At 33.1% G+C, this 16,935-nt stretch overlaps 1 protein-coding gene across 17 annotated transcripts in view; it reads left to right on the top strand.

Annotated features, from left to right (window-relative positions):
• Positions 1-16,935, top strand: part of Dlg1 (discs large MAGUK scaffold protein 1) — a 256,035-nt gene that overhangs the window by 16,763 nt on the left and 222,337 nt on the right. For all 17 annotated transcript variants that reach the window (XM_078044002.1, XM_021720635.3, XM_040270432.2 and 14 more), the window contains exon 4: positions 2,316-2,482. In XM_078044002.1, coding sequence (XP_077900128.1) covers positions 2,316-2,482 — 167 coding nt within the window. The remainder of the gene's footprint in view (positions 1-2,315; positions 2,483-16,935) is intronic.

Here is a 16,935-nt window from a genome sequence, read left to right as displayed (position 1 = left end):
CCCATCCCTTTTTATTTTGTATTTTGAGCCAGGGTCTTGCTAAGTTGCTTAGGACCTTACTAAGTTGCTGAGACTGTCCTTAAACTTATCTTTCTGTCTCAGATTCCCGAGTTGTGCCACCACACTTTGTATCAAAACAACAAACAAATTTTTATTTCATTGCAAAAAGTTGTTTTTTTTTTAATCAGCATCTAGATTTTTATTAGAGGTGTTATTAAAGGGTAATATAGCAATGTTTTTTTTTTTTTAATTTTCAGATGAAAGGTCATGCAGGAATTTGTGTTGAAATTTAACAAGAGTTAATAAAAATAAAATTTCACAGTGATGTAGGCTACTTATCTTGAGATATTGATGATTAATAATAAAATAATAATAAACAAGAAGCAAAAGTTGTTCTCAGTGTTATTGTGCATGATTTTATACAGCAAAATGCCCACTTTTACTGTTAGACATTGTTCAACATTCATTCAATGTTCTTGGGAGCAAAATACTGTAGAAATTCTAATGTATATATACATAAATACACAATTTTCTAATTTTGTTTCTTGGCTTGCTTTTGATGTCCTTAAACTTGTTCATCTGTTCTCTCTATATTCCCTGTTAACAGAAATTGGGTTCAAAAACTTGATTTGGGTTGGGATTACACAATTTTTGGTAAGCACACTTTGTAGGTGATTTTTTTGATATTGAATTTTTGTTTCCTTTTGTGATAGTTAATGTGTTTTATATAGTGATTACTGGTTTATAAAATGCTTTCTCACACAATTTTATCCAGTAATATTCTTAATACCTTGTGATGTAGGTTAATACTATACTTACTGTGCAAACATTAGTTTTTTTTTTTTGTTGTTGTTTATTTGTTGTTTTTGGTACCAGGGAGTGAACCTAGGAGTGCTTAATATCTGGGAGCAACATCCCCAGCCCTTTTTATGTTTTATTTAGAGACAGAGTCTCACTGAGTTGCTTAGGGCCTTGCAAAAGAGCTGAGGCTGGCTTTGAACTTGTGATCCTCTTGCCTCAGCCTCCTGAGCTTCTGGGATTATAGGTGTGCACCATTGCACCCAGCTTAAATATTAGTTTTTAGTTAGACTTTGCTTGTAAAGTTCTACATTTCTGCTGGCTATTAAAACTGAAAAGGGAGAATACTTTTTTCCTACTGTCTTATGAGGTTTGGATTTTAAAAGAGATAATGCTTTCAAAATAATAATAAACAAGAAGTCAAAGTTGTTCTAAGTGTATTGTGCATGATTTTATACAGGAAAATGTCCACTTTTACTGTTAAATAATTCTCCCTTTGAAAAAATTAGTTCAAAATTATATCAGTAAGTGAATAAAAAACTCAGTCCTGTGACTCTAAACGTTATACAACTACCACTCAGAGCTTCTGTGCAGTGCGAATAATTAGTATACTAAGTTCATATAATTCTAGTATTTTGATCTTTTATACTGTGTTATTTTAAGTAAATTTATAATTTCTTTAAGAGTTTTGCATTGCTTTTTTTTTTTTTTTAGTTGTAGATGGACAACAGTACCTTTATTTTGTTTTTGTGTGATGCTGAGGATTGAACCCAATGCTCCACCACTGAGTTATAACCCTAGCCCTTGTTATGCTTTTAACTGATTCTAAAATACTGTAAAATATTTAACTTTCTTCTTTTTAAATATTCAGACTAGAGGATATCTAAGAGTCTTTCTAGTTCTTGATTTCTTACTTCTTTTTAATGTTTTGTTTTGGTTAGGAAGTCAGTTAAAACCACTTCAGAGATTTATATTCTCAGCCTGGATTTTAATGGTGAAGATGTAAAATATTGGTAACAGCTCATATCTGCAGGATTCATAATGATATTGCCTATTTTTAGGAACCTATTGTATGTTATTGTGCTAGGCATTTTATTATACTCAATTCTTGGAACAATTCACAATAAGAGGCGAGTTATCAGAGGTTAAGTACCATGCTTATACATGTAACTAATTGGTAATGAATGAATTGAGATAGATTTGAACCCAAGACTGCCTTTAGAAATGTAAAATGCTTTTGACTTTTATATTGTGCTCCCCCCCCCCCCCCCCCCCCCCCCCCCGTGGTGCTGGGGATTGAACCCAGAGCCTTGCAAGGTCTTTACCAGCTGACCTATTTCCCCATCCTGGGCCTGGCATATTTTCATATGATTTTGACATATGCAATATTCACTATTGAAGTACATTGTGAGATTGGATTTTTTTTTTTAGTTAGAGTAAAAATTTTTTTTAGCATTGTATAGTTTAATTGGAAACGTCAATAATTTGAATTTTTCTTTTCCTTTCCTCATCTCTAGATATTCAAGAATTTTATGAAGTGACCTTATTGGATAATCCAAAATGTATAGATCGTTCAAAGCAGTCTGAACCAGTTCAGCCTCTGAATACCTGGGAAATTTCCAGCCTTCCAAGCACTACTGTGACTTCAGAAACACTGCCAAGCAGCCTTAGCCCTAGTGTAGAGGTAAGATAAATTTTTCTGAAACTGTTTTCTTTGAATTACCAAGTTTTTTTCCTTCATTTGATTAAGATGAATATTTTGTGGAAATATTTATAATGGAATAAATGGAGTTAAAAGTATTTTTGAAAAGAAAAGTGCAGAATATCTATTGCTTCTGTCTTAAAATCTTAAGAGTGATTTGAGGCCTAAAATACTTACTTTAGACTAATGCCAAGTATTTTGTATTATGGACGTCAAGGAGGTTTTATTTGTGTGATAATTTAGATGGAAATTGTACTTTGAAAAGGTGGTTTTGCTCTGGTGTTCTCCCCTAGAAATAGATTATAGTTTTGTGGTTCTGAGCCCTTTAGTTATTCCAAGGATTCTCTTCCTCAGCTTGGAGGGAATTGCATTAAAACTCACTAGAGACTGACAGTCCTTAAGGTCAGAATTGGTTTCTGCATTTTTCTGTAATTAAAATCATCTGGATTTTTAAAAAAAATATTTATTTTTTGGTTATAGGTGGACACATTGTCTTTATTTTACTTCATGTGGTGCTGAGGATTGAACCCAGTTCCTCATGCATGCTAAGTACTGAGGATAGAACCCAGTGCCTCATGCATGCTAGGCTAACCCTCTACCTGTGAGCCACAACTCCAGTCTTAAAGCCATCTGGATTTTGATAACAATGTCAGTGACATTCTTTTGTTGTGGTGCTATACTGTTGTTAGTACATTGGATATGGTATGACAGAGATATGAAGCATTTTGTAACGAGGATTCTGCCTGAGAAACATTAGTAATTTGAAAGTGGTTGTCTCTCTAAATGTGATTCTAGTCTCTCTGGTTAGTACAATACAGTGCCTGGAAAATTTAATCAACTTCTGTTTGGTGAGTAATAAGTCAGGGAAAAATGGTGGTGGGCAGAAACTAGATGGCACTTTGGTAATGAAATAGAGTTTCTCAGTTTTTGCTTTTATATTAAGTAACAGAACTCTAGAATTCTAGACTAGGATGAATCAGACAGAGCACATCTGATTTTAACGATGAGAAAAGAGATCCAGAAGAAAATGATTTTACCCAGCTGATTCAGCTAGTTTGTGCAACTCTATCTTTGGATTTTAGACCTCCCAATTTACAGTTCTTAGTAATCCTGATATGACCTTACATTTTTCTCTTTAATCTGATTAGAGATTCTCATGTTAAATTGTGCATGTATCATTAATTTCTTACTCTTATTTAAATGTTTTTTTATTATTTTCTCTTGGATAATTTCCGTTACCATTCCTTTCTTTAGTTGATATATCATTTGTTTTAATGATAATTAATTTCCGTGGCCTGTTTCAAATGAAAATTTTAAATGTCTGTAATCAGTTATTGGTTGTGCTTCAAATATGTTGTTTTCAAAATTCAAATGTTGCCAATGTGATAGTATTAAGAGGTGGATCCTTTAAGAGGTGATTAGTTCCTGGGATTTCTCCCTCCTTAATGGGATTGAGGACCTTATAAAAGAGGCTTCACACAGGTTTTAGCTCTGCTCTCTGAAATGTGAGGATGAAGCAAGAAGACCCTACCAGACCAACTACCTCTTAGACTTCTCAGCTTTAGAACTCTAAAAATATTATATATATATATATATATATATATATATATATATATATATTATAAATTACTCATTCTCAGGTCTTCTGTTATAGCAGCACAAAACGGCTGACCATTAAACATATTTCTGTTTCACATTGTCTTAGTCCTAGATTAAAAACTTGTTATAAAAAATTTTAAATTTCAAGAGCATTAACTTTTATATTTACTTAGTATATTTTTTGTTATTGTCTGTTTAATGATATCAACCTGTGATTAGGAAACAAAAGTTCTTGCAGTCAATTTGCACATTTTGATAGGTTGTTTAGATAATGACTATCTCAGTACAACCAGTGAAACTAAATATTCACTAAGGTATAACAAATGGATAGTTTTGTAAGCTGGAAGTTTATTTCTATATAGATTTTAGTAAGAAAAATCAACAGTGTATTGAGTTTTATAACAAATGGTATTAGTGGACCAAAGATGGGGTTCAATGATAGAGCACTTGGTAAGCATGCACAAGTGTTGATCCCCAACACTGCAATGAAAAAAAGATATTACAAACATTTCAATTTCTATAAAATTGTGAAGCACTCTTACCTATGTGCAGCCTTCATTTCTGCACCTCCTGAAAGATATTTTCTGGACATGACAAAGGCAATTCAAATTATTGGAGAAATGAGAACTTACAGATAATGAGTGTCATATCTTATTAGTTTGGAGAATAGATGAAAAGGAAATACAGATTACAACATGTTGCTTTAAGGCTTGGCACATGGGAAATGCCTTAGTAATGTTTGACATCTGTACCCATTCATAGATGAACTTTAAGGGAAGCATTGGAGTGTGTTCATCAATCCTAGATTTTTAAAAAGAGGGAATAATACCTGTGTGTCAAATATAAGCAAGCTAAGATCAATTACTACAAAGTACTGTTATTACAGAGATGACAGAATACCTGAAAAATGAAAGTCTGAAAATGTAACATGTTTGAAATTTGTCTAGGTGATGATTGATTTGATCTCTTATTTCAGTGTTGGGAAAGACTTTAATTCATTGGCCCAAGTTAGAACAAATGCAAAAAAACCCAAAACTATCTTGCTGACATAAAATTTAGGTTATTATTCTACTTGTGCACTAAATTCTTGGATAACACAGTTAAATTTCTGACAAAATGGAATTCTAAATTTTTTTTAGTTTTTGCTTTGTAATGCTTAGAAAAGCTTTCCTTATTCAAAAATTATTTTAAAATTATTTTTAGTTTCTTTTTATTAAACTTCTGCAACATGGTCTTATCTTTTTTGCTTCACATTTGCCTTCACAGGATTATCATTTAGTTTTTCAAAAAGTACTGGAGATTGATCAGTTTTTAGAAAGACTTGCCTCTTATAGTGATGCAAATCTTTGCATTTTAAAACTATATCAAGTTTTCTTCATTTGTTTTAATAGTTGGTAACTGATTTCACTCTCATCAGCTCCTCATTTGTCAGTTACATTTTGACATTGTAACTTTGTTTCTTCTATTCTAATGTAATAAAATTAAAATTAATACTATTTATTTTAATAACATGATGAGTATCCCATTTTCTTAAAGTTTTGTGGGTTTTTTGGGTTTTTTTTTTTGTTATATCTTTTCATAGAAGATATGGCTCACTAAATGTTTGAGATAATGTTTGCTTAATGCCTATTTTAGGGTGATGGGATTATTTCTTTTTTTGTACTTTTTGCTATTTTTAAAAATAATTAGCATGTCTCATTTTTATAAAAGCAGTTCTATTCTAAGTGAATTAGTAGATTAAGAAATAGAGAATAAGGAATAGTTATGAGACTGAAAAAAAGCAAGATATAAAAGTAGGAGAAATTGTCTAATTTAATGGGGTAGTCTAAAAGAAAAGAATGTATTCTGTTCCTGATTCCATAATACATTTTAAGTGGAATAGTTATTCAAAGTTTAATAAAAAGAAACTAAAAATAATTAAAAAATAATTTTTGAATAAGGAAAGCTTTTCTAAGCATTACAAAGCAAAAACTGAAAAAATTTAGAATTCTGACTGTAGAATTTCTTTGTGGACTTGAACTAGTTCTTTAAATTTTAATTGTAGAACTTTAAGCTTTTCTAAGCATTACAAAGCAAAAACTAAAAAATTTAGAATTCTGACTGTAGAATTTCTTTGTGGACTTCAACTAGTTGTTTAAATTTTAATTGTAGAACTTTTGTATCTCGAAAGATGTAATACATAAAAGAGATGATACAGTAGGAAGAGAATTTATCACATAAATGAAAAAGGGCAAATTTTCTTAATTTCCAACCATCTCAACCCAAGAAACCTCTTAAACATCACTAAGAAAAAAGCCATCATTCAATAGGATTTGTGACCAAAGGATGTGAACCATCAGTTTGTTGAAAAACTATACCTGGGCCAATAACCTGTGAAGAGATGTACAACCTCACTTTTAAAAGTACAAATTAAATTGTCAATAAGAATATTCTTAAATAATTTAATTATCAAACATTAAATGTGAGGAAATAAGCTCTTATGGTTTGTAGGGGAGAGTATAGTGGTGTGATCATTTGAGAAACAACAGTACCCATATTCTTGGATCCAGCATGTGCTACAGATTTACTCACAAAAATTATTAAGGATACATGTATAGGGATGTTCATTGTATCATTCTATGTAATATTCATAAAAATCAATAAGGAAACAATATAAATGAGTATCAGTAAGACATTAGACAAAAACATGGTATTTAATACAGAATTGATGTGAATATAAATTTTATGTATTTGGTTTTTGACTTGATGATTTAACTTAGAATTTTTTGGCTTTGTGATAGTGTGAAAATGGTAAACATTCAGTGGAAGCCATCCTTCAAATTTTGAATTTTGATCTTTTCCTGGGCTAGTGGCATGCTATCTGATACATTCTTGTGGTGCTGGGCAGCAGCAGCCAACTACAGCCCCTAGTCAGCCATGTGATCACATGGGTGAAAACAGATACTCTGCAGAGTACTGCATGGCTAAGCTGTGATGTTCAGTAGACCAGGTATTAAATGCATTTTCACTTTTTCATCATATCTCCCCCCCAAACCCCAGCCCAGTATTAGAAATTGAACTTGGAGACATTTCACTGAGATGCCTCCTCAGCCCTTTTGTATTTTTTTTTTTTTTCAAGACAGGATCACTCAAAATTGTGAAATCTGGCCTTAAATTTGAGATTCTCCTACCTCAGTCTCTCAAATTGCTGAGATTACAGGTGTGAACCATGACACCTGGCCACCTTACCATAATTTGAATTTGCAATGGGTTTATTTTCAGTTGAAGAGCATTAATATTTGTCAAATGTAAGCCTGTTACATGTCAGGAGGTATATAGAATGACTCTGTTAAAAGAAAAGGTATGTCCGAAAGAATACACACTTGGTCTGCCTTCAGTTCTATTTTTGCTTTAGTTGTGCCGTCATTTACAGGCCTACTTTTAAAAACTTCTGAGTTCATTTTAGGAGGAGGGGAATTATCTGACTTGAGTTCTTTAGGGAGATAGTTTGATTCTATTTTTTCATGAGCTTATGATTTAATGCTTTGAAATAATCCATCTTCAATTTAAGTAGTTTTAGGAGGTAGTAGAATTAAAAGTATATATTCAGACTACCAGGTTTTATCTGAAGTCCTCTAAATATTGACTTTAAAATTTATCAAATTGCTGTTGAATATGCATACATAAAGGTACAAAAATCTTGAATGGATAGCTTGATGAATCACTGCATGGTGAATATACCAAGTCAAGGAAAAGGACGTGGTATGACAACTAATAGGTCCAGGAATTAGTTGATGGTGATGATTGCACAACTCTGTGAATATATCAAAAAATCAATGAATTGTGCATGCAAACATTAAATTTGTGTTATGATTATTTCCTGATATATCAATTGCAGTGGAACAAACAAATTATAACAACTGATTGTGTATGTTTTCTTGTGCACCAGTATATACATACATACCCAAGTGTGAAAATGGTGTGTGTATGTTTAGTTTTAGTACATAATGCCAGCAGTTTTGAAAATTGATTATGCATGTTTTCATAATTACCATCAGTCTGAGCAAGTTTTGTTTTTGCATCTTTGCCAATACTTGTTATCAGTCTTTTTGTTAATAGTTTAAACCATTCTGGTATGAGTGTAGAGGTACTCATATTGTTTTTATCCCTTTTCCTGTCATTAACAAGATTAATAAGCCCGTTTCTCTTGGGGCTATGGTTGTGGCTCTGTGGTAGAGCACCTGCCTCACATGTGTGAGGCACTGGGTTTGATTCTTAGCACCACATATAAATAAATGAATAAAATAAAGATCTGTCAACATCTAAAAAATATTTTTTTAAAAAAAGAGCCCCTTTCTCTTTTTTAGGGGACTGGAGATTGAATTTAGAGGCACTTGACTACTAAGCCACATCCCAGCCCTATTTTGTATTTTATTTAGAGACAGGATCTCACTGAGTTGCAAAATTGCTGAGGTTGGCTTTGAATTCATGATCCTCCTGTCTCAGCCTCCCGAGTTGTTGGGATTATAGGCATGCCTGCCATGCCTAGCCAGTGAGCACCTTTTTATATGCCTTATTCCTTTTGCTTCTGTGAAGTGTTTATTCAAATTTCTTGCCTTGGTCTGGTTTGATTTTTGCTGAATCTCTTATTTCATTTAAGATTTTTAAATGTTGATTCTTCTCCCCTAATTTTATAACATTTGTATTTATTGGGGTTTTTCTATAAAAGGTATTTTTCTCTATCAATTAGGAATAGCCTTTAAAAGGATATATATATATATATATATATATATTTTTTTTTTTTTTTTTTTTTTCTTTGTACCAGGGATTGAACCCAAGGATATTTAGTCCCTGGGTCACATCCCCAGCCCTTTTTATTTTTTATTTTGAGACAGAGTCTCACTATGTTGCTTACATGCCTTGCTAAGTTTCTGAGACTGGCTTTGAACTTGTGATCCTTCTGCCTCAGCCTTCAGAGCCGCTGGTATTACAGGTGTGCACCATCATACCCAGCATTGTTTTCTTTTTAAATTTTAATTTGGTATATATGACAGCAGAATGCATTTTGATTCATTGTACACAATTGCAGCACAACTTTTCATTTCTCTGATTGTACATGATGTAGTGTCACACCATATGTGCAATCATATGTGTATCTAGGGTAATAATGTTTATCTCATTTCACCATCTTTCCTGCCCCCATATCCCTTTCCCTTCACCAAGTCAAAGTCCCTCCCCAGCAATTATGGATCAGCATCCACTTATCAGAAGGAACATTTGGCCTTTGGTTTTGGGGGATTAGCTTATTTCACTTAGCATGATATTCTCCAACTTCATCCATTTACCTGCAGATGCCATAATTTTATTCTCTTAATGCTGAGTAATATTCCATGTGTGTATATACCAGGGTTTCTTTATTCATTCTTTATTCATGCATCCATTGAAGGGCATCTAGGTTATTGCTTCCACAGTTTAGCTATTGTGAATTGAGCTGCTATGAACATTGATATGGCTGTATGACTATAATATGCTGATTTTAAGTCCTTTGGGTATAGACTGAGGAATGGGCGAGCTGGGTCAAATGGTGGTTCCATTCCAAGTTTTCTAAGGAATACCCATATTGCTTTTCAGAGTGGTTGCACCAGTTTGTAGTTCCATCAGCAATGTATGAGTGTACCTTCCCCCTCCATCCTTGCCAATTGTTTTCTTTTAATAACTGTTTTCAGAGTAGAATTTGTGTCATAATTCCCTACAAGTAGGACTAAAAAGTTTCTTTCTTTTTTCATGCTGTCTTTAAAAAGCTGTCACTATGTGGACTTTGCTTCTCTCTCCTTATTTGTGTCATTCCTTCCAAGTCGAACGTCTGTACCTTTCCCATCTTGAATGGCCCATCTCAGCATTGTCCATGTGAGGTCTTAATCCACCTTTTAGCCAAGACTAATTTCTTCTTAAGCCTATAGCACTTTGTACCTTTCATTTTTGGTGATCCGGTTCTAGGGATCAGAATCAGGGTTTCATGCATGCTAGGCAAGTGTTCTACCAGTGATCTATACTCCAGCCCATGACCTTGTATTTTTTTCTTGTACCTTTCTCATGGGACCTATATTTTGCAGTTATTTTGGCCCCTTTTAAAAATGTCTTTTTAAAAAAAATTATTTTGAAAAATTACATATAAGCAGTAGATTGCCATTTTGTCACATTTGTCTGTTCTTTCTATGCTTGCAAATATATAAACTTTAATTTTTGTTGAACCATTTGAGAGCAAGTTGCATCATCATCTTTTATCCTTAAATACTTCATTATGTTTTTTTTAAGAATAAGGATATTGTTGTTAAAAATTTATTTTTTGTGAACATTTCTAAAAACATCTAGCATACAATGATCAGACTGAGAAAATTTAAAATTAATATAATGCTACTATTTATATTGTGTTATTATCAGTCCGTAATCAAATTAAGACACACTTTATATCTCTGGTACCATCTGTCCTGTGATCTTATATCTTCAAGGCAGACCCCCAACTCCACAGATCTTACCACAGACATCGAAAACAGCTGATGAATTTTATATCATAACTTCATGAATTATCACCACTCTGAATTTACTGCCTTCAAAATAATTGACAACCTTACATATTGGTGGTTGGCCCCTTTTCCTCTTTCTCCTGTCAGTTTCATCAAGTTTCTTGGGATTCTTCCTGATACTTTATTTCTCTAGCAGAATATCTTTATTACTCAGAACACTACTAGTATGAACTAGTATGACCTCCCTCTTTCCACCATCAGATTTTATGTTGTCTCATTTAATTAGTTTTTAAATGATATGTTATAAAAAACGTACAAAATTTAAAATAATGCACAACTCCTGGGCAAAGCCTTGTAATTTAAAATTCATCAAGATTAGAACTGGTAGGTATACAAAATGAATTGTAAATTAGGCAGTTGCCACATGGTAGTGCCTCTTCATCATTAGCATTTGAAACATCCTTTATATGAGATTGTCTCCAAGTGATTTTAATGACCATGTGCTGTTCTTTTACATTTACTATTATACATTTTAAAAGTATTTTAATGTTTGTATCTTAAGACATTCTTTTCCTAATGTTTAATAATGATAGTTAATAATGATAGTTCCTAGCACTAAAACTGAAGGATATAACTCCAAATTTATAACTCTAAAATGGAAATGAAATGCAGTGAAATGGTATAAGAGAAGTGAAACAACTACCCTATTATACCAAGCTGTTAATCTAGAGAAAATTCAGCAAAATATAACATAATTGCTGAGAAAATAAAATTCTGTGTTAAAGTCTCAGTGTATCACAGAAATTCTAGATTTATGTGCTTAAAGAAAGCACCCCCATGAATTTTGAATTATGAGTTTGATTATAACATTTCCAGTAACTTTTCATTTAAATAATTTTGATTGCTGTATATGTATCTGCACCTTTATTATTAGAGCATTTTTATTTCATGTGCGCTTTAAAAAAGCACAACACCTGTGTTTTTAGATTGCCAGAGCGATGCATGCTCATTGTAAAAATCTCTAACTTTATAGACATTGGTTTCAACTATGTAAAATTCACCTCAGATAATAAATATTAATAGCTTCTGTCATGCTGTTTCATCTTTTGGTACCTCATTCTATTCTCTCATACAGCCTCCTCTGTTGGGCCTCTGTTCCCTTCTTAACTTTATCCTGTAAGTAAATTCAAAGATTCCATTAAAAGAAAAATATAGAAAAAAGTATTTCTCAGTAGGACCCCATACTTTTTCTTCTCTTCCTTGCTAAATTTCTTCAAAGAGTAGTTTACTTTTTTCTCCCTTTCTTCCCTTTGTCAACATACTGTAACTGTCTTCAGACTTCCCTTTTCATCGTAATTGTTCTTTTTTTAAGGTATTTACCTTTAAAAAAATCTCTGATTACACAGATAATTGAGCACATCTTAAAAACAAATATAGAGATGCATAATGTTGGAACATCAGTGTTAAAATATTCTTCACCTGAGATAACCTAGCTGATAACCATTTCGTATATACAGCTGTCTCTAGGTATGCATGGGAGATTGGTTATCAAAATCTTCAGATGGGGCTTTGGTTGTGGCTTAGTGGTGGAGCATTTGCCTAGTATTTGTGAGGCACTGGATTGATCCTTAGGACCATATAAAAATAAGTAAATAAAATGAAGGTACTGTGTTCATTTACAACTAAAAAATTAAAAAATCTTCAGATGATCAAGTTTTTTATATAAAATAGATAGCATTTGCATGTAACCTATATAATCTTCCCAATATACTTTAATCATCTCGAGATTACTTAACAAGACTTAACATGATGAACTCTGTAAATAATTATTACACTGTATAATAATGACAAGGAAAAAAAAAGTCTGTACAAATTTAATTCAGACCTAGTTCCCAACCCAACGTTAAATCTGTGGTTGGTTGAATCCCCAAATACAGAATCCATGGATACAGGGGGCCAACTGTATTGTTTAGTGACTTCTGTATGTTTATTTAATCTGTTATTTGGCTTATATATAGGCTTTTAAAATGAAAGATACATACATATCATCAGGCTTCTTATGTCTGTTCACCCACATCTATTTAGATCATTTGTACTATTATCACTGTTTTTTGATGAAAAACAAATCGCTTAATTTCTCTTCCCTCAGTTCCATTATCTGCACGTGGGGGCAATAACAGAACTTATCTCATAATGCCATTTTTAAGTATGAAATGGGACAATTTATGTAAACTTTAGACCAGAGTCTGATTCATGTATTAAGTACTCGATAAATGCTAGATTTTAAAGATAACGACGTTATACCTCAACATTGTAAAAGCTACATATTGCTAAACCCAAGGCCAACATCATTCAAAATGGAAAAAATTGAAAGCATTCCTTCTAAAAACTGAAACAGGACAGAGATGCCCTCTTTCACCACTTCTATTGAACATAGTCTTTGATACCCTAGCCACAGCAATTAGACCAAAGAAAGAAACTAAAGGGATACAAATAAGAATAGTTCAAACTATCCCTGTTTGCTGACAACCTGATTCTATTTTTAGAAGACCCCCCCAAAAAAAACTCTTACCAGAAAGCTTCTAGAACTCATAAATGAATGCAACAAATTAGCAGGATATAAAATTAATACCCATAAATCAGTTGCATGCCTATATACCAATGACCAATCAGCTGAAAGAGAAATCAGGAAAACTATCCCATTCACAATAGCTTCAAAAAAAAGGGTGAGGGCAGGGGTGGGGATCAATCTAACTAAAGAAAAAAATTGAAGAAGACATTAGAAGATTGGAAGATCTTCCATGTTCTTGGATAGGCAAAATTAATAGTCAAATGGTCATAAAGCGCTATACAGATTTAATGCAATTCCTATTAAAATTCCAATGATGTTCTTTATAGAAATAGGAAAAGCAAACATGAAATTAATTTTCATAAATGAATAAGAGTCCCAGAATAGCCAAAACGATCCTTGGCGAGAAAAGTGATGCATGAGGCATCACAATACCAGACCTTAGATTATACTACAGAGCTGTAGTAATAAAAATGGCATAGTATTGGCACAAAAACAGACGTGAAGACCAGTGGAACAGAATAGAAGACAAAGAGTCTTACCCACATAAATACAGTTACTTCGTATTAGACAAAGGTGCTATAATCAAACAATGGAGAAAAGATAGCTTCTTCAACAAATGGTGCTGGGAAAAATGGAAATCCATACATAGCAAAATGAAATTAAACTCCTCTTTCTCACCTTGCACAAAATTCAACTCAAAAGTGGATCAAGGACTTAGACATTAGACCAGAGGCCCTGAGCCTACTAGAAGAAAAAGTATGACCAGCTCTCCCCATGTTGGCTTAGGAACCAACTTCCCCAGCAAAACTCATAAAGGCGCAAGAAATAAAATCAAGAATCAATAAATGAGATGGTATCAAACTAAAAACCTTTACAGCAAAGGAAACAATCAAGAACACAAAGAGAGAGCCTATATAATGAGAGAAAACCTTTACCACCTGCACCTCAGAGCAAAGAATATACAAAGATATTACAGGATATACAAAGAACTCAAAAAACTTAACACAAAAAAACAAACAAATAAGACAGTCGATAAATGGGCAAAGAACCTGAACAGGCACTTCACAGAAGAAATACAAATGGTCAACAAATATATGAAAAATTGTTCATCTCTAGCAATTAGAGAAATGCAAATTAAAACTGCACCGAGATTTCATCTCTCATCGGAATGGCAAGTCTCAAGAATACAAGTAACAATAAATGTTGGGGAGGATGTATAGGAAAAGATTCACTTATACTTTGCTGGTGGGACTGCAGTACTGGAAAGCAGTACTTAGAAAATTTGGGATGGAGTCACTATTTGATCCAGTTATCCCATTTAAAATCAGCATACTACAGCAATACAGCCACATCAGTGTTTATAGCAGCACAGTTCACAATAGCCAAGCTATGGAACCAACCTAGTTGCCCTTCAACAGATGAATGGATAAAGAAAACGTGGTTTATATACACAATGGAATATTACTCAGCCATAAGAAGAATGAAATTATGTTATTTGCTGGTAAATGGAGCATACCATGCTAAGTGAAATAATGCAATCCCACAAAACCAAAGGCTGAATGTTCTCTTTGATATGTGGATGCTAACCCACAGGGAGGAAAGAGAGGGAAGAATAGAAGTTCATTGGATTAGACAAAGGGAAATAAAGGGAAGGGAGAGAGGATGGGAATAGGAAGGACAGTAGAATGAATCAGACATAACTTTTCCTATTCTTATATATGAATACATGACCAGGGTAACTCCATATCATGTACAACCACAAGAATGGGATTCTAATTAGAATAAATTATACTCCATGTATGTCTAATACACTCTACTGTTATATGTATCTAAGAAGAAGAAGAAGAACAATAAAAAAGAATTTATTACATTGTCCCATAGTTACCTGTGTTTGCCTTTTCACACTCTGGCTGACATATCTGACTCCCTGGCTAAACTGTGAACTCTTTGAAAGATTTCAATGGAGAGCCATTTTGCACAGCACTTGGCACATACTAAAGTTCTTTAAAATACTAAAGTGGGATTAATTTTTAAAAATTATGATGTTAAAATGTTGCATACTCATTGTTAATAATCAATATAGTAAAGGATAAAAATCATTTTTCTCTCTTTTTTCTTTATTTTGGTACTGGGAATTGAACTTGAGTACTCAACCACTGAGCCACATCCCCAGCCCTGTTTTGTATTTTATTTAGAATCAGGGTCTCACTTGAGTTGCTTAGTATCTCTCTTTTGCTGAGGCTGGCTTTGAACTCATGATCCTCCTGCCTCAGTCCTGTGAGTTGCTGGGATTATAGGAATGGGCCACACGCTGCATTTATAATCTCTCTTCAATGTTATTTTATGTCTTTACCTTCCCTCATTTTATTTTATGTTTTTTGGTAGTGTTTGCTCTTATCTATTCTCTCTACTTTTGAAATGTTTTTTTCTTTTCTAGGTAACTATTTGCCCTGTTGGTTTACTCATACAGAAACTTTAGTAAATATTTTCAATACCCATGTATTTACTATCTATTTGAAGAAAAATGTTACATAGTTGAAATACTCCTTCTGCTTTTTTCCATTGTGAATACATTCTCCTACCTTTTCCCCCAGAATAAACTCTGTTGTGAATTCAGTACTTATTATTCCCATTACTCTCAGTTGTTAGTTTTCTTTACCATTTTTTTGGTTGGGATTCATTGAGTTTCTTGGCTCTGTGGGTTTATAGTTCTTATCCACATTAGAAATTTTTCATCCATTATTTCTTAAGGTATTTTTTTTTCCTTCCATCTCCTTTTCTTCAGAAACTCCAATTACATGTACATTTGATTTGGTTGAATTTGTCACATAGCTCACTGATGTGATTCATCTTTTTTTTCAACCTCTTCTCTGTTACATTTTGGACAGTTTTGGACAATTTCCATTACTATGTCTTCAAGTCCATTTATTTTTTTTTAAGTGACCAATCTATTTTTATCTTCTTCAGTTGCCTTTTTGTTTTAGCCATTTTATCTTTAGAAGTTCAATTTGGTTCCTTTTAAATTTTCAGTATCTCACTAATATGCTCATGCTTTTCTCTATCTTGATGAACATATGGAACAAAATACTGTAACTTTTTGAAATGACCTTATCTATATATTCCATCACTGGGACTTTATTGATTGACTCTTTCTCCTGTCTGGATGATATTTTCGTGCTTCTCTTGGCTAGACTGTTGCAGATGAATGCCTAGTAATTTTTAGTGAATTTGATAGACATTATGGCAGATATTTGCAGACATTTACCTTTTGGGGACCTGCAAGTTTTTGTATTCCTTCAAATGGTCTTAAGCTTTGCTTCAGAATGTGGTGAAGTTACTCTGAAAAAGTTTGAGAATTTCAAAGCTTACTTTTAAGCTTTTTTCAAGTGGGACAAGCAACTTTTAATATAGGCCTAATTTTGTCCTAGTTTTGGGGCAGTACTGCTACTCTTAATTTCCTGGTGCCTTGCCTACTACAAATTTCCCCATAATTTTTGGCCTTGTGTGAGTGCTGGGGACTCCTTCTTCTGCTTTTTTCTTTTTCTTTCTTTTCTTTTTTTTTTTTTTTTTACTAGATATTGAACATAGGGGTGTTCTGCTGCTGAGCTACATCCCCAGCCCTTTTTATATTTTTATTGTAAGACAGGGTCTCACTAAGTTGCCTATGTTGGCTTTAAACTTATAATCTTCTGCCTCAGCATCTTGAATCATTGTGCCTGTCTCCTCCAGCTGTTTTCTAGGATTTTTTCAATAGCCTCACA

This window comes from Ictidomys tridecemlineatus, chromosome 3 (genome assembly GCF_052094955.1).
Source record: "Ictidomys tridecemlineatus isolate mIctTri1 chromosome 3, mIctTri1.hap1, whole genome shotgun sequence".
NCBI classification, from domain to species: Eukaryota; Metazoa; Chordata; class Mammalia; order Rodentia; family Sciuridae; genus Ictidomys; species Ictidomys tridecemlineatus.
Note: the sequence above shows the minus strand (reverse complement) of the source record. Positions and strands in the feature narration are given on the sequence as shown.